General features: G+C 39.0%; 2 protein-coding genes across 4 annotated transcripts; both read left to right on the plus strand.

Moving 5' to 3' along the window:
- The first annotated feature begins 479 nt into the window (after window positions 1–479).
- On the plus strand, window positions 480–13,623 carry LOC137127157 (protein polybromo-1-like). 2 transcript variants are annotated; one of them, XM_067503675.1, is made up of 30 exons: window positions 480–591; window positions 897–1,074; window positions 1,170–1,267; window positions 1,443–1,590; window positions 1,794–1,943; window positions 2,203–2,319; window positions 2,567–2,635; window positions 2,742–2,840; window positions 2,918–3,003; window positions 3,104–3,195; window positions 3,277–3,493; window positions 3,628–3,769; window positions 3,974–4,059; window positions 4,657–4,945; window positions 5,037–5,142; window positions 5,724–6,363; window positions 6,666–6,886; window positions 7,395–7,586; window positions 7,731–7,888; window positions 7,984–8,226; window positions 8,804–8,949; window positions 9,068–9,225; window positions 9,867–10,050; window positions 10,158–10,362; window positions 10,445–10,643; window positions 10,723–10,878; window positions 11,731–11,892; window positions 12,247–12,308; window positions 12,405–12,618; window positions 13,194–13,623. In XM_067503675.1, the coding sequence occupies exons 2-30, from the start codon at window positions 931–933 to the stop codon at window positions 13,355–13,357; spliced, it is 4,947 nt and encodes a 1,648-aa protein (XP_067359776.1). In that variant the 5' UTR covers window positions 480–591; window positions 897–930; the 3' UTR covers window positions 13,358–13,623. The 2 variants fall into 2 exon arrangements, with proteins under 2 accessions (XP_067359776.1, XP_067359777.1); XM_067503676.1 differs by having other exon boundaries at window positions 4,657–4,936.
- Window positions 13,624–13,804: 181 nt separating this feature from the next.
- stau1 (staufen double-stranded RNA binding protein 1) lies at window positions 13,805–21,997 on the plus strand. Of its 2 annotated transcripts, none has more exons than XM_067503695.1 (15): window positions 13,805–13,964; window positions 15,383–15,686; window positions 16,075–16,196; window positions 16,314–16,470; window positions 16,578–16,734; window positions 16,858–17,029; window positions 17,138–17,233; window positions 17,310–17,522; window positions 17,610–17,753; window positions 17,855–18,001; window positions 18,102–18,177; window positions 18,261–18,580; window positions 18,666–18,788; window positions 19,748–19,827; window positions 21,239–21,997. In XM_067503695.1, exons 2-15 carry the CDS (start codon window positions 15,494–15,496, stop codon window positions 21,324–21,326), a joined length of 2,088 nt encoding a protein of 695 aa, XP_067359796.1. In that variant the 5' UTR covers window positions 13,805–13,964; window positions 15,383–15,493; the 3' UTR covers window positions 21,327–21,997. The 2 variants fall into 2 exon arrangements, with proteins under 2 accessions (XP_067359796.1, XP_067359797.1); XM_067503696.1 differs by having other exon boundaries at window positions 16,581–16,734.
- Window positions 21,998–22,752: the final 755 nt, after the last annotated feature.

Consider the following 22,752-nt stretch of genomic DNA (forward strand, 5'->3'; position numbering starts at 1 on the left):
TAGTGTGATATGATTCGCTCCATACGTCATCATGAACCACAATCAGTTTTTAGAACACATGTTCATTTCACATTCGCCAGCACCTCTGGTTTCACAGTCTACAAAGCCTTTCTCTCTTTAACACTTTTACAAAAATTGCATTTGAAAGTGCTATGAGACAAAAAAATGTTTTCTTTTTGCTGTGAGAGAATCAGCAAATTGACACGTTTGTGTCTGTACAATATTTCTGTTTACCACTGCATTTTAATAACTCAAACGTAGTTAGTCTTTTTTTGCACAGAGCTGTACTGTGTTATTTCATGTAATTTCTATTTAGCTTTCTTGAATTTCAATCTAATAATGATCATCTTTACTTTACATTATATTTTTCTTCATGTTCCTCTATCCGACACGTCCCCGTGGGTGCATTTCTCGTCTTAACCTGCAGAGGCAGCACCGACTCTGGTAGCGCTTTCTTTCTCCACAAACAAACACAACACACAATACAACCTTTACTTCCGGGCAGGAGTTTTCAAACAATCTAACTAGCTAGCCAGCTAGCCGCAACACATTTTCGCTCAGGGAACTACGGCAAACTTTGCAGAGTTTGGGGTATGGCCCGTTTTTAAACGTTAATTACTATTTATTCGTCCCAGTTGTTGTGTGTTTTTCACTTTATTGCGTTAGGTTTGGCTCTATTCTTGGGAAAGGGGCAAACCAGCTAGGATAGCATGCTAACAACCGCTCGTCAGTTTGCTTTGTTTCATGCATCCAAGCGGTGCTAATGCTAACTCTTTCAACGCAAACTAGCCCCAGTGTTAGCTTTTTTATGAATTAGTAACACGTTCCATTTAATTCAAATAGCATGCCAGTCGGAATACTCGAAACAATCAAATTTAACACACTTTGTTTTGTAGCTAGCGGGCTAGTCTGTTGTTAAACCAGCCAGCGATGTCGTCAAGCTCTAAGAGGAGACGAGCCACTTCACCCTCCAGCAGTGTCAGCGGAGGGGGAGACCTCGATGATGCCTCCTCCTCTACTCCTGGAAGTGGGAGAAAAAGAAGAAGAATAACCAACCTTCCTCCCGTGGATATGGCAAGTGCACTTCATTTGTTGTGTGTGTGTGTGTGTGTGTGCGCGCATTTGGGGATATGATAAAAAAAACATTGATTTTCTTTGTATCTCTCCAGATTGCTGTATGCCATGAGTTGTTTAATGCTGTCAGGGACCACAAGGATGACCATGGAAGGCAACTTTGTGATATTTTTCTAAGGGTACCAAAGAGAAGGTGTGTAACATAAGTTCTGGGGACATAAAACATATTGATAACATCAAGTCACATTTACTGTTGAATTTTATATTTAGGTTTGGCAGTCTTCCTGTTGGCCGGTTAACTGGGCAACTCACTTAAATGAATGAAACACAATACTGTATGTAATCGTTTATGTTTTGCTTTTTTCCAGGAACCAGCCTGATTATTATGAAGTGGTGTCCCAGCCAATTGATATGACAAAAATACAGCATAAACTGAAGTCAGAAGATTATAATGATGTAGAGCAGCTTACTGCAGATTTTCAGCTCATGTTCAACAATGCAAAAACATTCTACAAGGTAGGGAAAATGAGAACGTAGGTAGTTCTTAAAACTAGTTCAAAGTGACACTTATAATTATCACTGTGATGCTTTTATTTCATTGCCAGCTGGCTGAGTTTTTTTCTGATGTACTTCCTAATACAATTTAATAAAACATTATTATGCCACCAAACTAGTTAGTGATGCTTAATGACATTTGATTTCCTAAAAATTGAAATCAGAGTGACAGTGAGGAGTATCGAGCAGCACTCAAGCTGTGGGAGGTATATTTACAAACCAAAAATGAGTTTGTGCAGCCTGGAGATGGAGATGAGGATGATGAAGATGGTGACGATATGATGGATAATCCTGGAATGTCAACTGAAGATGAGGTTAGTTTATTTTATTATTTGATGTATTGATTAGTCACCCTATTGAAACTAACTTTTATGTGTTATCATACATTTTTTCTCCAATATTATACTAACCTCTTTGTACTGAAAGAAATATGTGTTTTAAATGTTTGAAACGTTGCTGATGCTTTTTGTAGATTTAAGTTGGTTGAAATGCTTTTCATTGAAGGTTGGTGTTGTAATAGTTAACAAGGGCTATGATACTGATACATAACTACTTTATACAAACATATTTTAGACCTCAACTGGCAGTTTAAAGGAGGTGCTGGAGCAACTCCTGGAGGCTGTAGTGTCACACACTGATCCCTCAGGGCGTCTGGTCAGTGAACTGTTCCAGAAACTGCCTTCCAAAGTGGTAGGTCCTAGAGAAGTCTTAAGAATTTAAATAGAACTTGCAAAGTTGTGACAGATCTTTGACAATTGCAGGCCATGGCCAACAGCAGACATGATATGTGACATATTAGGAAACCTTATTTATACCATTCAGATTTTAATGCTAATGTAAAGCGGTTTAGTACTGTAAAGCCCCATTGTTTTACTTGGTGTTATTCAACTGGCCCTGTTCTGTATTTTGTCACTCTGACTTTGCTTTTCTTTCCTAGCATTACCCCGACTACTATGCCATTATAAAGGAGCCAATAGATTTGAGAATGATTGCTCAGAGAATACAGGTAGATAATTGTCTCTACTGTATTGCCAAATTTTTCTTAAATCAACTGATTTGGGGCATTCATGATGTTTTGTTCTAATCAGAATGAATATATTTTATTTCCATAGATTGGATACTATAAAAGTGTCAATGCTATGGCAAAGGACATTGACCTGATGGCCAAAAATGCCAAAACCTACAATGAACCAGGATCTCAGGTTTTTAAGGTAACATCTTTTCATCATCCATTACTGTTAAAACATGTACTTTTTCTCATATTGACAACTCTTCTCTTACTGTATAGGATGCTAACACCATTAAGAAGGTATTCATCCAGCGGAAGACTGAACTTGAACATGCTGAACCCACAAAATCTAGTCTTCGCATCAGGTATTAAACTATTTTTGTATTCATCTCAAATAATAGCATCTTAGTCAAAATCAAATTGATGTACATGTCTTATATCTTTTTTGTTGTTGTTGATTTTCAGGAATCGCAGGTCTGGCCAAGGTGATCGACTGTCTGGTGTCAGCGTAGCTCTTCACTATGGTTCAGAGAGTGAGGATGACCCTGTGCTTTCTGGTAAGTATTGGTCAGTGAGACATTATAAATGTACGTGCTTGTGCTGTAGAAATAAAACTTTTCTGTGTAATTTTTTTGTAGGCTCTGTGTGCTATGATGAAGGAGAGTCTGAAGCTGAGAGTCAAAGTTCTAGTATGGAAATGAGCAACCCCATATTTCAGCTTTATGAAGCTGTGAGGGGTGCAAGAAACAACCAGGGCCAGGTCTTCTCTGAACCTTTCCAGCAGCTGCCCTCTCGGAGGGAATACCCTGACTATTATCAGCAGATCAAGCAGCCCATTGCTTTGCATCAGATCAGGTAAGCAACATTGATTATATTGTTCAAAATGTCAAGCATTTTAACACCTAATGAGGTGATACTGGGTGTGCTATTAATTGTTATCACCAACATTTCTAGAAGGACTTTGAGGTTTAAACTTTTTTCACTTTTAGGGCAAAAATGAAGAATGGGGAGTATGAAAGTGTGGATCAGATAGAGGCTGACCTCAATCTGATGTTTGAGAATGCAAAGCGCTACAACATGCCTAACTCAAGCATTTATAAACGGGCCTTTAGGCTTCAGCAGATCATGCAGGTAGTGACTTCTAAATTATTCTGTCAGGTTGTGCTGAAAGTTCATTACACATCGTAGCTAAGACAAGCCAGAAGACATAATTGGGAACAAGAAATATTTCAAGCATAATATGTAATTCGAGACCATTGGATCTATTACAAAAATGTATCCATGGCTATGTATTTACTGGCTACTGTATTTTTCTGTTTATTGTTGTGTGTATAGGCAAAAAAGAGGGAACTTCTAAGGAGAGATGATGAGGATGGGGACAGCATTTTGTCCTCTGATACAGGAAGCATTAAGAGAAAAAGGTAAAAACTAAGATTTGTTATAAAACTTTTTATTGAACGTTTTAAAACAAAGCTCTAATCTAAATTGTTATTTCTCATAAACAACAGAAGCATCTGTAGCATAACTCTTAGAGTCAACATACGGTTGCTGGTAACTAATGTATGACTATGCAAAATGGCACCCTTGTGTATCCTGCTTGATTTGGAGCATTATTTGTGCATGTTGTCAGAAATTAGCGATGCATGCAATACCAGGTATTGCTAGTAGGACAGTACCAACTTCAAATTACAACAATAATAGTGTTTTTATTTGAGTTGACATCTACATATCTGCCATTTGTGTTGTTGCCATTTTCTCTGTCGTGAGTTCAACACTTAGGTCTTATGTTGAGTTATGTTGTGATAATTAGGCCTATGTCTGGCCCATTGTGGCTAACCTTTTCAGGCCTTCAGACATAAACTATGCGATAAGTATGTGAACAATGCCGCTAACAATGCTGCCAATGTCTGTGCATTTGCTTCAGTAAACAGCAACTATATTTTCATCCTTAAAGAGTTGTTTTAATCTTCAGTGGCTCTTTGCAACACCCCTTGATGTACTTTTCGTTATTTTTTCAGCCACAAAAAAAACATCAAAAAGAACCGAATGAAAGTCCTTTACGCTGCAGTGACTGAGGCCAGGGAGGCAGGCACCAATCGACGTCTCTGTGATCTTTTTATGGTAAAACCATCCAAAAAGGACTACCCTGATTACTATAAGGTTATCCTTGAACCAATGGACCTGAAGACTATTGAGCACAACATTCGCAATGAACGCTACACCTCAGAGGATGCTCTAATGGAGGACATGAAGTTGATGTTCCGTAACGCCCGTCATTACAATGAGGAGGGTTCTCAGGTTGGCAGTGTAAATACTTTTCGAACAATATACTTGAATATTTGCGATACTTAGATGTATAAAATTATTTAAGTCTAACATTCCAAATTTTGAATTATAGGTTTATAATGATGCTGATATTCTTGAGAAGATACTGAAGGACAAGCGCAAGGAGTTAGGACCTTCACCTGAAGAAGATGATGTGGGATCTCCAAAACTGAAACTGAGTAAGTTTGATCACAGTACTGTTTTTGCATATATTGGCTCATTTGCAAATAATTGGATACGTTTCACATTTGTCCTACCATATTGTTTTACATTTTTCTAACTGTTGAAGCAGCCAAAGAATTTCATTCATTTCATTATGATCTAAAATTTTTAGGTATTTCCTCAAATATATTTAGGCCATTAGAGGCGGTTTATAACAGATCAGTTTTGGTGAAAAGAATAAAAAAACAAACATATCACTAATTTGAAGTTAGATCCTTGACAAAATGACAAAGAATGCAGTGTTGACAGAGAAATATGAAAATAAACTTCAGGTGATGATCAAGCTACTGTTGATCTCCCTTGGTTTTCACTATTTTTAGTTTTAAGTAATAAACGTAAAAAAACGTAAAACGTAAAATTAAATATAAAATGAGTTCAAGCGCAATACTTTAGTGGGGCAATGTTTGCGTTCATCTCGACCTTTGTTGTTCTCCCTCTTTTATTTAAAACGCCTAAGCCAGACATTTTTCCCACTTGTGAACATTTGATGACTGTGGTAATTTGTAATTATAACTTTAATTTTTCTATATGTATATAGGAAAAAGCGGTGTTTCTCCAAAGAAGTCTAAATACCTCACACCTCTCCAGCAGAGGTTAAATGAACTCTATGATGCTGTGCGAAACTTCACTGACCGTCGAGGGCGACGTCTAAGCACAATCTTCCTCCGCCTACCGTCTCGTGCCGAGTTGCCTGACTACTATGCTACCATCAAAAGGCCAATTGATATGGAGCGCCTACGAAGTCATATGGCAGCTGGCCGTTACCAAGACGTTGAAGCACTGGTGGAGGACTTTGTTCTCATGTTCAACAATGCCTGCATGTACAATGAGCCAGAGTCTCTGATCTATCGAGATGCTCTGGTGTTGCACCGGGTGCTGCTGGAGACACGTAAGCAGCAGGAGGGAGGAGAGGATTCTGGGCCTCCTGCTGTGGGATCTCTGGTGCGTGAGATGATCAGGAACCTGTTTGTGTCTGTAATGGGCCACCAGGATGAAGAGGGCAGATGCTACAGCGACTCGCTGGCTGAGATTCCTGCTGTGGATCCAGCTGCTCCTGAGAAACCTCCGCTTAACTTTGATGTCATCAGGATGAATGTGGACCGAGGCCACTACAGGAGACTTGATGTTTTTCAGGAACACATGTTTGAAGTGCTGGAGAAGGCACGGAGGCTGCACAGGTATAAAAAGTTATTTTGAAAAGCTTGTTTGCATAGTTTTTTGTAAAGTAATTGTAGGTTATGTTAGTAAAGTTATTGCTGCTGTTTTCGTTTCTTTATATATGTATCTTTATATATGTATGTAAATATGTGTATATATATGTATATGTATGTGTTATATATATATATATATATATATATATATATATATATACACACACACACACACACACACACACACACACACACAGAAAGAACGTGTCATGCTGTTGGCACAAATTTTTTAAAAAAGGTTTTGTAAAAGTCTCTTGTCACATTTGCAGGACTGACTCAGAGATTTTTGAGGATGCAGTGGAGCTACAACAGTTTTTCATTAAGATCAGGGATGAACTTTGCAAGAATGGGGAGATTCTGCTGTCCTCTGCCCTCAACTACACCCTAAAACACCTGCACAGTGACGTGGAGCAGGAAAAGCGGGAGAAAATACCAAGAGAGATTGAAGAGGACAAGCAAAAGAAGGAAGAAGAAGAGGGTGACAATAAAGGTATTTTAACTGTTGGCATAATAAAGCACCGTAGGGGTGATTTTTTTTTTTTTTTTTTTTTTTTTTTTCGTAGACCAAACTGGAAGTTAGATAAAGCTAGTGATTAGGACTTATAAATACAAAAAAGCTGTAAAAATAGACAAGTAAGTAGATAACTTTCCATATTCAAGGTGATGTTCAAGGTGTAATGTTTCCAGCTGTGTTTGTGTGTCATGTAACCTTCTTTTGAGCAGCTACCTTATTTAGGAAACAAAAGTCTGGTAAATAGTAAATAATTTTATGTTAGAAAATGTAAAAATCTTTTCATCTTGGTAACTACAGACTATATGTTGGGCCTTTAACCTAAAACCCATTTAATAAAACCCTTGAACATCAGGATGAGCGACCTGGGCATGGTTAAGGACTCATACCACTCTATAGCACTCTGTACCTAGGTTTTAAAAAACAAAGGTGAAAATGTTGTCTGGGTATTTGAATTTGGATATGATTCTACATTTCTCTCCAAAAGAGGGTGAGAAAGCAGAGGATGTACCAGGACAACCATGGCAGCCAGGGTTGGAATCAAAGCGAGTGTACAGTCAGGACTGCAGCTTTGAAAACAGCACCTACCATGTGGGTGACTTTGTGTATGTGGAACCATCAGAGCCAAACCTGAAACCACACATTGTCAGTATTGAACGCCTTTGGGAGGATGAAGCAGGTAACACACTCATCTTTTCTGAAGATCACTAGGCGGAATTAGATAGGACTTTAAACTGCCTCGAGATGTTTATGCAAGATATCTTTTTAAAAAAGTTTTTCTTTTATTTTGTATTAAATAACCTCTTGTTGTATGTGTGCAAAGGTGAGAAGTGGCTCTATGGTTGCTGGTTCTACAGGCCTACTGAAACCTTTCATCTGGCCACACGCAAGTTTTTGGAAAAAGAGGTCTTCAAGAGTGACTACTACAACAAAGTGTCAATCAGTAAAGTCCTTGGCAAATGTGTGGTCATGTTTGTGAAGGTAAGATGTTCTACATTATCTGTACCATATATAAACTCTGTTGGATTTAATTTGACACGAGGAAATTTACCTAAACTTTTTTCTGCTTTCTTTAGGATTATTTCAAAATGCAACCTGAGGGCTATAGAGCTGAGGATGTCTATGTCTGTGAATCCCGCTATGCTGCCAGGAACAAGTCTTTTAAAAAGATCAAGATATTTGCAGTGCCTGTGAGCTCTGTGAAATTAGTCCCACGGGAGGTGCCTTTGCCTGTTGTCCGTGTAGCTTCCATGTTTGCCAAGCCTGACCAGGATAAGCTGGCAATTTCATATACAGACAGTGGAAGCTTTGTGGACAAGGTGAGGTGACACTTTTTTTGGTTTGAACATGACAAAACAAAATGTTGTATAGTTTATTTCTGAACAAAGATAGATTATAATAAATCTTTGAGAAGAGGAAGTTTATGCATAAGACCTTCTCTGAACTGCTTTTGATCCTGTGAGAGCCTTGTAATTTTTCCCTTTTAATAAAAAATCGGATGAAGTAGCACATACAAAAACTCTACAAAGGCAACTTAAAAGCACAGATAATGTGAGTGATGTCAGACTTTTAATATTGGCCTTATTTTGGCCTAATCCTAAAAGGCCAGTGTGATCAGGACACTAGCCTTCTTGTTAAATTTGTTATAAAGTATAAGACCTCAGGTAGTAAATATGGGAAAAAACAATGCCATCTAAAGTGTATTGTCACCAAGTAGGAGCACTGTCAGTTGACCGACTGCAGGGGAGACTGCAGGGGATTAATTAACGCAGAGATTGGTTGCAGGCATGTCTTGACAAAGAACCTAGTTGTAGTGGAGTAGTTAATTCTAATTGAATCGTTTGTTTGTCACAATATAAAGCGGCGTCCTCACTGTGTGCATGCTTATTCATTTAGGAGAGAGAGGATGTCCCCATGGAGATGAGTGGGGCTCAGCCTGGCTGTCAGCACTATGAACAGTTACGCTACCACAACATGTGGTTTAAAGTGGGAGACTGTGTTTACATCCAGTCACATGGATTATCAAAACCCCGGGTTGCCAGGTAGGTGATAGTACATCTTTCTCCCTTTGTGTAAAAAAGGCCTCTTGCAGAAGTTGATTCAGATATGAATTTGTGGTTTGTTATTTCTATTATTATTTCTCCCACGACTTGTCTGCAGGATAGAGAAGCTGTGGGTCCAGAATGGAATGACCTTATTCTTTGGACCTATCTTCATTAATCCAGAGGAAACTGAGCATGAGCCTACAAAGATGTTCTATAAGAGAGAAGTGTTTCTGAGCCATCTGGAGGAGACTTTGCCCATGACCTGTGTCATAGGTATTGCTATGATACCTTCTATTATTTCTTCTTTAGACATTACTCAATTAGTTTGAGTCCATCTTCCATCCTCTATCTGCCCATTAAATACACACTCACTGGTTGTCTAATTAGTCACAGCTGTAGAATCTAATGCAATCTAATATAGCAACCCTGAGATGAATTCTGCCTTTACATGGTTATAATTAACTGTCAGAAAAGTGATAATTCTATTATGTGTTTATTATTAAGCTTGTAGTTGGTGGTTGAGTCACAATTGAGTGCATTGATTCTAATGTTCTGGCCCCCTCATTTAGTTCAAATAGATGGTCTTAGGTTTACCAGTGAAGGTGGTAAGTGAGTGTAAGGTTAAAGCCACCTGCCAGGTTAGTGAAACCTAGTAAAAAGACTGCAAATAGTCAAATGGCTAGTGTTGTTTTATTCAGAACAACAAAATCCACCTACCAACGCCTCAAAACTTTGATAAATCCATTGTTCATGCACTTCTACTTTCTCGATCTTTCATTGTTTTTATTTACACCTTGACAGTTTAAGTTTCTAAGTACTTTGTGTTCTTATACTGCTATTGTGAATTTCAATTAAGGTATTCATCGACAATCTTATTAACAAACGGGGTTTAATCCTTGATGTCTGCTCTCTAGGCAAATGTATGGTTTCCTCCTTTAAGGACTACATATCATGCAGACCTACTGAGATTTCAGAAGAAGATATCCTGCTGTGTGAGAGCCGCTATATTGACACTGAGAAGCAGGTGAAAAAGTTCAAAGGTCTGAAACGCTTCTCTTATTCTTCCAAAGTGGTAGAGGATGAGATCTTCTATTTCAGGCAGGTTAATCAGAGAAATAGATCACTTATTTAAATGGGGATTTAAATTCCTCTTATTTTATGAAGAGTTGGAATTTTTATTTTTCTTTTGTACTGGTACTGTGTAGGAAATTGATTGTGCCACAAAAGGAAGCATCCCCCTTTTTGGACAAGAAAATAGAGGAGCTTGAGGTTAAACTGGCAGATATGGAGGATGCTGATGATGATATGGAAGACATGGATGATGAAGAAGAGGCCACAGAGATACCTTCTATGCCTCAGATGCAAACCCCACTTGCAAGTGATATGGACATCATGCCATATACACCTCAGGTACAAAGACACCTCCATCAAGACCAGATCTTATGTCTAAAAGCACATCTGCCATTTTACATGTGTTTTTGTTTTCCTGCAGTCGACTCCTAAAGTGAAGGGTTTATCAAAAAAAGAAGGGGCCAAGCGGAAGATCAACATGAGTGGCTACATCCTCTTCAGCAGTGAAATGCGAGCAGTCATCAAAGCTCGACACCCAGACTTCTCCTTTGGGGAGCTGAGTCGACTTGTGGGCACTGAGTGGAGAAACCTTGAGGCTTCCAAGAAAGCTGAGTATGAAGGTAAGAAGAAGCACTGCTTCAGTGTTAAAGTCCTTTGATGTGAACAGAAGCTATGATTTAATGTTTCTGTGTTTTGCAGAACGTGCAGCCAAACTAGTTGAGCAACAAGAACGAGAGAGGCCCCCCCAGAAGCAAGCATCCCCTAGAGCAGGTACCCCTGTAGGGGGACTGATGGGGGTGGTCCCTTCGCCTAGCACAATGGGAATGATAAACCAGACCATGACACCTGTAGCAGGTAACCCCTCTCAAAGACAGCACGAGTCTTTGACAACAAGGCAGCAGGGAAATGAGGCTGGACTGTTAAAATCTCTAAGTCTTTAATTTTCTACCCCTTATAAATGTATTTATCTTGAAATTTCATTCACAAAGCAATATTTTTCTTCTTTTGCTGCTGTTTTATATTTTATGTTTATACTTGTTATCAATAGCATCACATCTGTAATTGCATGACATTTACTGCATGATTTATTTTAATGATGGATAACATTTTATTTAACTTTCATACTTGTTTTGCCTGCTAACATTCTTAAACATCATTTGTATTACCTTCCCCTTTTGCACACTGAACCTTTAATACAATTGGACTTTTATTTATTTTCATCTTTTACACATAGGTCAGTCTCATGTATCCTAATCATATTGTGTACTCTATGCATGTTTTTTGAGGGTTCATCACAGTTGAGCAGCAGAAGAGTTGGGGTAAAAAATAAAAGGGAACAAGGGGAGATTAGAGCTTCTAGTGTACCGAAATGATTGATTTTAAATAATTTTTCATAAGTTACATAGACACTGTTTACACTTGGTTTTAAAAAGTGTCAAAAACATTTTAAAACAAAGTCTAAATGTTGTCATAACAACAATGTTTTGGAAGCTTTACATAAAGGTTTTACTGCGTCTGTTCCCACTAGAGTAGTAGTAACACATTTTTAAACCTGTCACCATTCAATGAGTCAGAGCGATTCATGACTTAAGGTCCATGTGTGAAAGGGGCCAGTGTGTGTGGTAGTAGTGCATGTTATTTTAGAGTCAGCTGCATGTCACTTATGCATGAATATGTTGTTGTCCTCTCCTTGCCCTCTTCCCCAAGGCATGATGGGAGCTTACGGCCCACCTTACATGCCCATGCAGGGCCCCCATGAGGGCTTGCTGAGTGTGGCCCCAATGTCACCTCACCCTGCAGGTGGTGCCCACCTGCCTCCTCACCATCTGCAGCAAGGTATGCCTGGATACCCTGGCATGCCTCATCAGGGTAAGGGCCACTGTCCTAGCCACACCTGCTCGGTCACACCCAGTTGTTGTCTCTCCTGCTGGAGGGGTTTACCTGGACCACAGGCTGCACAGTCTGACATGCTCACAGAGCAATCAAAGCTTTCTGGTTATCAACAGCCTTTATCAAAGTGTACTCTCTACATATATAGGATCCACATTCATAAATGTAATGCATGTAAAAATAAAAAACTACTAATCAACTGATATTTCAAAGACTAAAATTCCCATTAGACATTGAAAAACATAGTAGACCATAAATAACATGATCCATGAGATAACATGAGTTTACCAAAAGTTACTAAATTGGCAGAAACTAAATCTTGTCATTTAACAGGTATGATGGGTGCTGGTATGAATGGCATGGCAGGAAGTCCTTCGGGAAACTTTATGCAACAGGTGAGCACCTGTCCATAACCCATATAAAATTTGCTATTTTTGTTATTGAATATACCTCACTGTCCATATACTAAAAAGTGTATTGTTTAATTTTAGCCTGGGATATTCAGCCCAGGACAGCATGCTCCTCCACCATATCCAGGACAAGGCCAGTTAGGCCAGCCCTCACACCTGCAACCCACCACACCCATCTTTGTGGCTCCACCACCAAAGACCCAACGGGTGCTTCACTCAGAGGCCTATCTAAAGTACATTGAAGGCTTAAATTCAGAGTCTAGTACTATCAGCAAGTGGGAACAAACACTCAGAGGTGATGTGATCATTCTATACTTTTGTTGTGGCTGGCTGTGTTGTTTTTTTGTGTGCATAGAAGTGATTTTGTAACTGCTTTGCAGTGGGTATCTTTCGAAGGTACAAGCTATTTAGGACACAGCTATGTCTTTTTCCCCTTTTCCTTATACTTTATGTTTATGTTTTCCCTAGAAAGAAAATCCTTATCAAGAATTGGGTGGAGGGTACCTAATATGTATTCCTGCACACATATTGAAGTTGGAAAGTTTTCCTAAATTTTAGATCAACTTAGTTTAGCTCAAGTGTGCCACTGCACTTTTATAACTCCCAGTGGGACAAGGGTTGCACATGGTTTTTATTTATCACATTGTAGATGCATCCTATGTGAAAATGTTCGTGGACACTGAGGAATCGGACACAAAGCAGAATTGCTTACAATTTTTTATAGCTACCGACTTTTGTATATTATTGTAGAGCTGATTAGTGAAATGTCAATGGAAAGTTCGGTATTAGTTTTATTTTATAGACATTGTCATTTCCATTACATGCTGTTTTAAAAAAGGACTTTAATCAAGAACTGTGTTTCCATAACAGCTCAAAGACGAGATACTCACCTGACAAAAGAGCAGGAGAGCCGGCTTCCAGCTCACTGGCTGAAGAGCAAAGGGGCCCACACCACCATGGCGGACGCACTGTGGCGCCTGCGTGACCTAATGCTAAGAGATTCTCTGAACATCTGTCAGGCTTACAACCTGTAGGACCCTCAAACCACTATAACCCGCTGGCTTACTGCTCTTATTCCTATCCTGTGGAGTTTGGAGAGGATTAGACCATAGAAGCAATATTTTGTAGTGAATCATGATGAATTTTTATATTTATTGGCTAACATAAAGAGCTTGATAGTATGTGCGTCTTTACTTTTACTTTTTCTTTTTTACACACCATTGGAATTGTTTGTGTTGTAAAGCCAATGTTTCTGGTCTATTGACACATCCAAAATAAATTTCCAAATACATTGTTTAAAGTGTTTTATAATGTTTTCAGCCCTTTTGATTTTTTTTCCCCCGACACTATTGCAGTTGTAACGGTACGTGTAAGGAAAGCGTTTCTTCACTACCCAGGCAATCCTGCATTATTTTGGAAGCACTTCCTCTGAGTTGTGTCACTTCCTGAGGAGAGAATCAAGATTGGGCTATTCTCTTTAGTGTTTGCCCTGTCTTCCCAATGTCCACCTTCTCACCGCCCGTATTTTGACAAAAAAGTAAAAAGGACTGACTCTTCAAAGTGGCAATTACCAAAAGTAAAATATCCCAAATCAACGTGTCCTATGGAGTAACTTAAAAACTGAACAAAAGGAGCGACGAGGTGAGGTTTATTTTGTGCAGTGTCTCGTCGAGTTGGAGACTAGCTAACATTAGCTAGCATTTTCACCGGCTGTTTTCAGAGTCACCGGTAACCATGGGATGGTTAATTTTCTAAACTGGGATCAGGTAGTGCTGCTAATGAGCATCGAGTGCATCTTCCTGAACACACCGCCGTTGTAAACAGTTGAGATAAGACTTGATTTTTGTAACGTTATTTTTCAGAGCGTGTCCCTTTATGTCTATACCTGCCACCATAGTTACTAGCTCTAAGCTAGGTAACGTTGGCTAACGTGATCCTGTGGGGTGAACTCGTACAGTCACCAGGCTTTACTCAATAAAAGACTGATTTCTCAGCGATTTCCACACGCGATCTCGTAGTCGGGGTGTATTAAAGTCCATAAATGTGAGAGACATTATCTGTAGCTGTAACATTACGCCTTTTATATGTGACCGTTGTCGTTAGCTAACATGAACTTACCGGTCAATAATTATATAAAGCTAACGCTAGTTAGCCGTTTTGGTTACAACGTCAGTAGCTCGTTAAATAATTATATGTAGCAATGTAACTTAGAATCATGGTGCACATGCATAACAAATTACTGCGTGTAGTAAATTAGTAATAAGCAATGTTAAAATAGACTCTAAGGACCCCACAACACGCAGGCTGTGAACGACACCACCCTGTCTTGCACTTGAATGAGAACAAAATCAAGTTTAGTTTTTTGGTTTGCAGCATCCCGACAACGATGGTCTGCGGTTGTCTCACCTCACAATGCAGCTATATTGTTTGGTTATCCTCGTTGATGTTGTTAGTTGTAATTGATTAAAGAAAGTGCTTTTATGTGAACATCTTGAGTTGTATAAAAAGAGTTAACGTAGTTACTTGTTCACTTGTCAACCAATGCCTAAACACATAAAGTTAATATTTGATAAAAATGTTGAACACGTTCTGCATATATATAGTAGTTGTGTAGCATGGGCTCCCCTCAACCACATTATATTGTTGTAATTATATATCTGAATAATCTACAAAGCCATGTCAAGTGGGTTTTTGTTGCTAATTCGGTTCGTACAGTTGTCAAAACTACTGTAAAACAAGGGGCTCTCAGTGATGTTACCTGGCTCCAAGAAGGTGCTATATTCAAACCTGCAATCTGCAGCTTTTCCCATGTAGACTTTGCTCCTTCTTCCGATTTTCTCTTTGTTTTTTCCACAATCTAAACACATACTGAGTGACTGAATTGGGAGGAAGATGGGAGGGGGGATTAGTAAACATGATTGAAGGTGGTTTTTAGGTGTGTGATAAACAACCATGTCCAATGTGTACCCCTTGTTTCCAATCCAATACTAATGTTTTTAAAATAAGCAAATAATGTGCACACTAAGGCTAATTCTATAAATCCTGTATCTTTTTTCTAGGTAGAGCTTACTTTCAGTTCTCATTTAGCAGTTCCTCACACTTCAGCTTTACCATTGCTGCATTGCAGAATTCTTATCTTGACCTCAACCTACTAAGGAAGACCAACTAAAATGTCCCAAATGCAGTTTCAATGTCCATCTAGCCCCATGCCTGCTGCTTCTGCCCCACCGCAGCTGGGTCAGCCCCAGCCTTGTTACAGCATCCCTTGTGCCTCTGGCACACTACCCTCAGAGAGTGCCAGCCAGCCCATCAGGAGCTCTTCTCTCCCTGCGGGCTCAGCCACTCCCTATAATACCACCACAGGTTTGTTTTATTCCGTTGCTTGTTCACAAATCATTTTTGTTGGTACATTAAATGTAAAGGTTAGATGGACAATACTAGTCTTTGTCTCTTCCTCTTTATTAATTTATTATCTTTTAATTTCTTTTAATTTGGACTGAAATATTTACTATAGAGGCGCACAAATACCAACAGTGTACAGTTGGCAGATTAAATTTATTTCAGACCCATACAACACAGACATTTCGTATCTATGTAAGTCTTACATTTATTCAATTGAAGATTTTATTTTTTATTTTTTCTCATTTATAATAAGTCATTTCATGTAGATTTGGAGTAGGACCAATTCTTTTAGTTAAACCTTTTCGGTTTTCTACTTTGTAAGTATTTGGAATGTTTTATTTGTTAATAGTATCTAACATGGCAAACCCTAAAGAGAAGACCCCCATGTGTTTGGTGAATGAGTTAGCCCGTTTCAACAAAATCCAACCGGAGTATAAGCTGCTTTGTGAACAAGGACCAGCTCACTCCAAGGTACGCTGAGAGAAGCTTTTACTGTGTAAACTAATTTACAATACCTTTTTAATTAATGCTGTTTTACTCATTTATAACACATTCATGCAAGTGACTCTGTTGATTTACCTGTGTCAGATTTTCTCTGTGAGGCTCACTCTGGGAGATCAACACTGGGAAGCAGAAGGGACCAGCATCAAGAAAGCTCAGCATTCTGCAGCTGCGTCTGCCCTTGCAGAGACAACACTTCCCAAGCCCACTGTGAGGACGTCCCGTAACACAGGCAAAATTCCAGGTGGGGTGTTTCACTGACCCTGTCCCAGTCACCTATGCATGTCAATTCTTTTTGAGTTTGCAAACCAACTTTTGGTTTGTTTTGTTTTGTTTGTGCTGGCTTTATAGCAGATGGCTTAACACACACCATGGAGTTAAATTCATTATGTATGAAGCTTGGGAAGAAGCCTATGTATAAACCCCTCGACCCATATCCAGGAATGAGACCACCAAACTTTAACTACAATGTCCGGGCTCCAGGGCCTTACCAGCGCTCTATGCAACAGTGAGTTTCCTTTATTTAAAAATGAGATAATTTGGTCACTTTGTCTTAGTTAAGTGTTGTTTCATGATTTTTATTTCTTTTATTTGAATGAAAACCTTTGTTGAACTGGACTTGTATCTCCAGGTACTACTATCCATTTCCTCCAGTGGGACCAGCATTATACCACATGGAACTTTCCATTGGAGGTCAGCAGTTTATTGGGAAGGGACGCACGCGACAGTTAGCCAAACATGATGCTACTGCCAAGGCCCTGAAAGTGCTGCAAAAGGAGCCAATATTGCAGCAGTTGCCAGTGGTGAGAAAGGATGTGCATAATCAGAATTTAGTAGTGTTTGGAAGCTTTTATACAGTTTTTTTTAATACTTAATGCTTTTGTTTTTATTATACATTTTATTCTTGCCAGATGAACGGAGAACCTGAGGAGGAGAACCTCAACAAATCAGAAATCAGTCAAGTGTTCGAAATTGCACTTAAGCGCAACTTACCTGTCAATTTTGAGGTAATTTATACCCTTATTTTTCTAAATATTAAATTGAAAACATCTTACCAATCAGCCAATCTTGTTGTTTTTTTAGGTTTTAAAGGAAGAAGGCCCTCCACACATGAAGAATTTTGTAGTTTGTGTTACTGTTGGAGAGTTTACTGGAGAGGGTGAAGGAAAGAGTAAAAAGATTGCCAAGAAGCTGGCAGCAGCAGCAGTTCTGGGTGAGTTGAAGAAGCTACCCCATATACCCATTGTGGAGAAGACACTGCCACGCATCAAAAAGAAAACCAAATCCATTATCAAGGTAATTAGCTGGTGGGATAGACAGAAGATGATTATTACAGACCTAAAGGCTCTTTATTATATAAGCAATAATCTGCCACACCAACAGCTACAGACCAGCCCAGAGTATGGTCAAGGAATGAATCCTATCAGCCGTCTCGCTCAGATCCAGCAGGCTAAAAAAGAGAAGGAACCAGAGTATAACATGGTGACAGAGAGAGGCCTACCGCGGCGCAGGGAGTTTGTCATGCAGGTAAGTCAGCAGTAACGGAGGCATGCCAGTAGCATCTGTTCTGCTTCTCAATTTCCAACTGATTCAATTCTTGAATCCATGCTGCACATTTTCTGTTACAGGTGACTGTGTGTGGCCAGTCTGCAGAGGGAATGGGACCTAGCAAGAAGGTGGCCAAAAGGAATGCAGCTGAGAAGATGCTGGAGCTCTTAGGATATAAAGTGCCTCAACCTCAGCCCCCTAAGCCGGCACTCAAATCTGATGAAAAAGTACTGCTGTACTTGAATTAGCTAAGTTTAAGGATTGTGTTTTTTCTGTGTTAAATGTTCACGTATTTATGTTATTTTAATTACATTTTTATTTATTTAGACCCCCGTGAAAAAACCTGGTGATGGGCGCAAAGTGACCTTCTTTGAACCTGGGTCTATAGAAGAGGTGGCATTGGGTGAGTTATGTAGATGTCCTACTACAATTTAATTCATTATTATTTTCATTGTTATTTTTTTATAAATGTGCTTCTCCTTTAAGGTCCAAAAGAGGAGGACTTCCGCCTGCCTTACCTGAGCCACCAGCAGCTTCCTGCAGGTATCCTACCTATGGTGCCTGAGGTGGCTCAAGCAGTTGGGGCCTGCCAAGGGTCCCAGACCAAGGACTTCAGTCGAGCTATTCCCAATCCAGGCAAGGCCACAATCACTGCCATAATTGCCAATGAACTGCTATATGCAGGGACATCCCAGACTGCTGAGACTATCCTAAAGAACAAAAATAACCTGAACCAACTGCCCAACGGACCCCTCACCAGGCCTTCAGAACAGCTCAGCTATCTTGCATCTGTGCAGGGCCTCCAGGTACTGATGTGTTCAGCAGTGCCTGCCTTTTGGTTTAGACTAAAAGTCATTTAATAAATCTATAAAATATGTATTTTCCTTGCAGGTGGAATACAAAGATTTCCCCAAAAACAATAAGAATGAGTTTGTATCACTGATTAACTGCTCTTCCCAGCCGCCACTAATCAGTCATGGGATTGGGAAGGATGTAGAATCCTGTCATGATATGGTGAGTATTTTAAAAACAACACACTATTTGGTCATGGTTTATTTGGTTTATTACTTTTAAACGGTCTAATTCCCTGATTACACTAATCAAAAAAATACAATACTGTATATGAGCAACATTAGCTAGTGGGAGACGACCAGTTCCTAGGACTGCACACTTCTGGACAGAGATATCAGATGATGTTCCTGGAATCTGCTGGAGCCACTCTCTCAGTTTGGGCGTCACAGCACACAGTGTTCCTATTACCACGGGTTCCACTTGTGCCTTCACCTTTTTTAACTCTTTCAGTCCATGGTATTTCTCAAGCTTCTCTTGTTCCTTCTTCCTGATTGCTTGGCATTGCTACATCTACCACTACAGCCTTGTTCTTCTGTTTGTCAATAACTACTATGTGTGGTTGGCTGGCCATTACCGTTTTTTCAGTCTGTATGTGGAAGTCCCACAGGATCTAAGCCCAGTCATTCTCATCCACCTCTGGAGGTGTTTCCCATTTTGACTTTGGGACCCGTGCTAGGCACAGATGTTTCGGTACATTATGCCAGCCACTTGGCAATGGAGTTCCATGTATGCCGTGCCTGCATCTTGCACCGCACTGTTATGTGCTGGATTGTCTCAGGGGCATCTTTGCATAGCCTGCGCCCGCGGTCCTGCCTGGTATGGTAGACCCCAGCCTCTATTAATCTTGGACTTAGAGCCTGCTCCTGTGCTGCTAGGATTAGTGCCCCTGTGCTGTCTTTCAGTCCAGTTTTGTCCAGCCACTTGTCGGATTTTTCGATGTCAGCAGCTTATTCTATCTGACGGTGATACCTACCATGTAGGGGTTTGTCTTTCCATTAGTCTTCCTGCTGTTCTTTAAAAAGTGCTATGTCTCTTAATTTAAATGTCACTGCTATTGTAAGTAGCAGTACTTGCATAATATTGATCACTGCATTAACCCAAACTGTTCTTCACCTCCACAGGCTGCACTAAATATACTGAAGTTGCTCTCAGAGTTGGACCAACACTCAAACGAAAGGACAGGAAATGGACCAGTCTCTGGGTAAGCTTTGACAAATACTGTGATAAATACACTAGATATGTATACAACATGCCTTTTTTACATTTACAAGTAGTATCATGGTTAATGGCATGGTATTATCAATTAATATATCTGGAAATAGAAATGTGGTAGCTTGTGTCTAATTACAATGAAACGGCTACAAAATAAAAAGAAGACTTTATTTAATATCACAAGTAATGTGTTCTAAATATGAAAACCAAAATTACAATAGAATTCAATTTCTACACATAAAGAAGCTGACAAACCGTTCTAAACTAAAGGGGTTGCTAAGGAGTGGGCTTATTTTCTGGTTTAGTTAATGTAAACAAGATAACATGTTGGATTTGGACTGTGCCCTGAGATTGAGGTATATGGAAAGAATGTGTCTATTAATAATACAGAAAGTATTGAGCAATGCAACAATTGCAATTGTTTTATATAAAAATATTAAACTAATGAACTAATAAAACTGATATATCATCCTGATTTTACCACCTGTCAGCACATAATAGTGGTTAAAATCAGCTCCACTTTTACTAACAGTGACCTTTGACCCATAATTTTAATCAATTACTGTACATATTTTGCAATAATTACCATGATCTATATTATTTAAATTACATTGCCTTCTTAGTGGAGTACTGTAGCAAAGTACTGACTCTGTTTAGTACTTTTACTTGAGTAAAAGATTTGAATTGATACTTGTAGAGGGGATTTTTTTCTGTGTATCAAATTTTGCTGCATATGGTGCTATGTTAGCCGCAGATTGCTCATAGTGGCCATGCTGAGCCTTGTCCTGCATGACATTGTATTAAGACCAACAGTGTTAATGATGATCTGTGTACCAACTGTAAACCAGTTGCATATTGTTACAGCATAGGTCCTGAAGTGGGGTTGTAATCTTCCAAAAATGAGCTAAAAACTAAAAGAAGGTGATTAAAGCCCAGACAGAATTGGCGCATTAAGGTTATTTCAGAGTTTAAGAGGTGATGATGTTTAGAAAAGTTATTCACTGTACATTTCATTGTGAATGTGAATTAACTATGTGAAGTGGTGTTTATCTACTTAGCAGCAGTATTGAGCCACTGTTGGATGTGCATAGGGCAAACTGTTCCCTCCAGAACAAACATCTCATTGATGTACTTCACACACAGTCACCCAGGACAGTCATCTGAAGTTACATTTTTCTTTTTGGTGTCTTTGAGAGGAAGAGAAGCAAACTGGAAGTTAAATTTTCCTTTTTGATGTCTTTGAGAGGAAGTGAAGCAAACTGGAAAAGCAAGTCTTACAAATTTTGGCATTAAAAAAAGTGACATTTTGTACCCAATGTTCTCACACAGCAATCACAGGAATGTTTGTTGGCTGGTTTTAGCTGTTGACAGCGACACTAAATCTGACATATTTTCCACAGGTGTGGCAAGCAGGAAATGGAAGGTGATTTGCGCATCAAACAGGCTAACTCAAGCACATTGGCACAGACCCTGGATGGCACTGTTTAGATGATCAGGTTTGGTTGTCTGTAAAAGCACTAGAGAAAACTCTGACACTGTGTTCTTAGTCAGTTTAAGAGGGCTACAGAAAGCTTTGTGCACTGTGGACTCTAAACCATCACTGTTCATATTCATTGTTTCAAAATGTTCACAGTTAAACAAGATTGATAGGAAAAATAGTTTATTCTCCTTGATGTTAATTGTGCACATTATTTATTTTGTCGCTTCGTAGAAGACACAGCTGCATCGTAATCAATCATTTGGGGGTTTACTTGGAAAAAGTCAAACAGTTAACTGTGACCTCTGATTTTGCCTATGGCTCTGTGAGACTTGCTAACTTTATTTTTTATTAAGTGTTTTATGTTGATATGGTAGTTCATTTTACAAGAATTGCTTAGAGTTTGGCCCTCATCTTTGACTATGGTGCAGCTGGTGAACCTCTGTTGGTTTTCCTAGAGTGCTTTATATCAACAACCACCACCAACTAAGTGTTATCAACATTACCATGTAGGGCTGGGAAGAATTTGTGACTAGCATGTAATGTTGTCTCTGCTGTGTGTGTGACAGGGATGCTCCCTGTTGCATTAGTTTTCCTGATAATCCCTTTTCCTCCCTCATATCAACCTCCCTTCTCTCTCTGCTCCCCATGGTAATTAAAACTGTGCATATGTGCACAAAGACTTTTGTTATCTTGTCTTATTTCTTTATCTGCCATTGGCAGAGTATGTAAACATTGTGTAGGTTAGCTAGTCCAAGGCAAATTTGTTCACATGAAGGTGTCAGCAATTAAACAATTCTGTTGTCCATATACTGATTCCAAGCAAACTGTAAATAAAAAATAAATACTGAATCAAAATTTGATTTTGAAAAAATGTTAATCCCTTAGTTATTAGTGATATAGCTAAATAAAATTCAAGACTGCTTTGAGTAACTGCTTCATAAAATGGTTTTTATTTGAACATAGCGCCTCAATCAGTTCAGTGGCAGATGTCCATCAAAAAAAAAACTTAAGTCCTTTGTGCTTAGTTAAGAAAATTTAATTCAGCACAGGAATGGTAACTTATTTAATAACAATTAAAATGTAAACATTATTCTGTTGAAATGCACGTAATGCCCAAGTATATGTTACAAACCATATTTTATATGTTTTGTTATAATTACTATTGTAGGTCTCAGGTTTAAATTTTATTTTCAGTCACAATAGCAAGTAGGGTTGTGCTGCTTTCATGATATCTGAATACAGAAAAAAGCCAAATATAAAGAACGTTTTGCTTATATTATAAGATTAAATCAAATCTTTAAAAAATGTGAATAATCAAAATCTTTTGCATGTTTGCAGCATAATTTAAATGCCTCAGCAAGCTCATTTTGGATATATATAACTTGAGACACTTTAGTGTTTTCTTGTATTATGCTGCAGGAAATGCGTCATTAG

The sequence above is a fragment of the Channa argus genome, chromosome 5, assembly GCF_033026475.1.
Source record: "Channa argus isolate prfri chromosome 5, Channa argus male v1.0, whole genome shotgun sequence".
Taxonomy (NCBI): domain Eukaryota; kingdom Metazoa; phylum Chordata; class Actinopteri; order Anabantiformes; family Channidae; genus Channa; species Channa argus.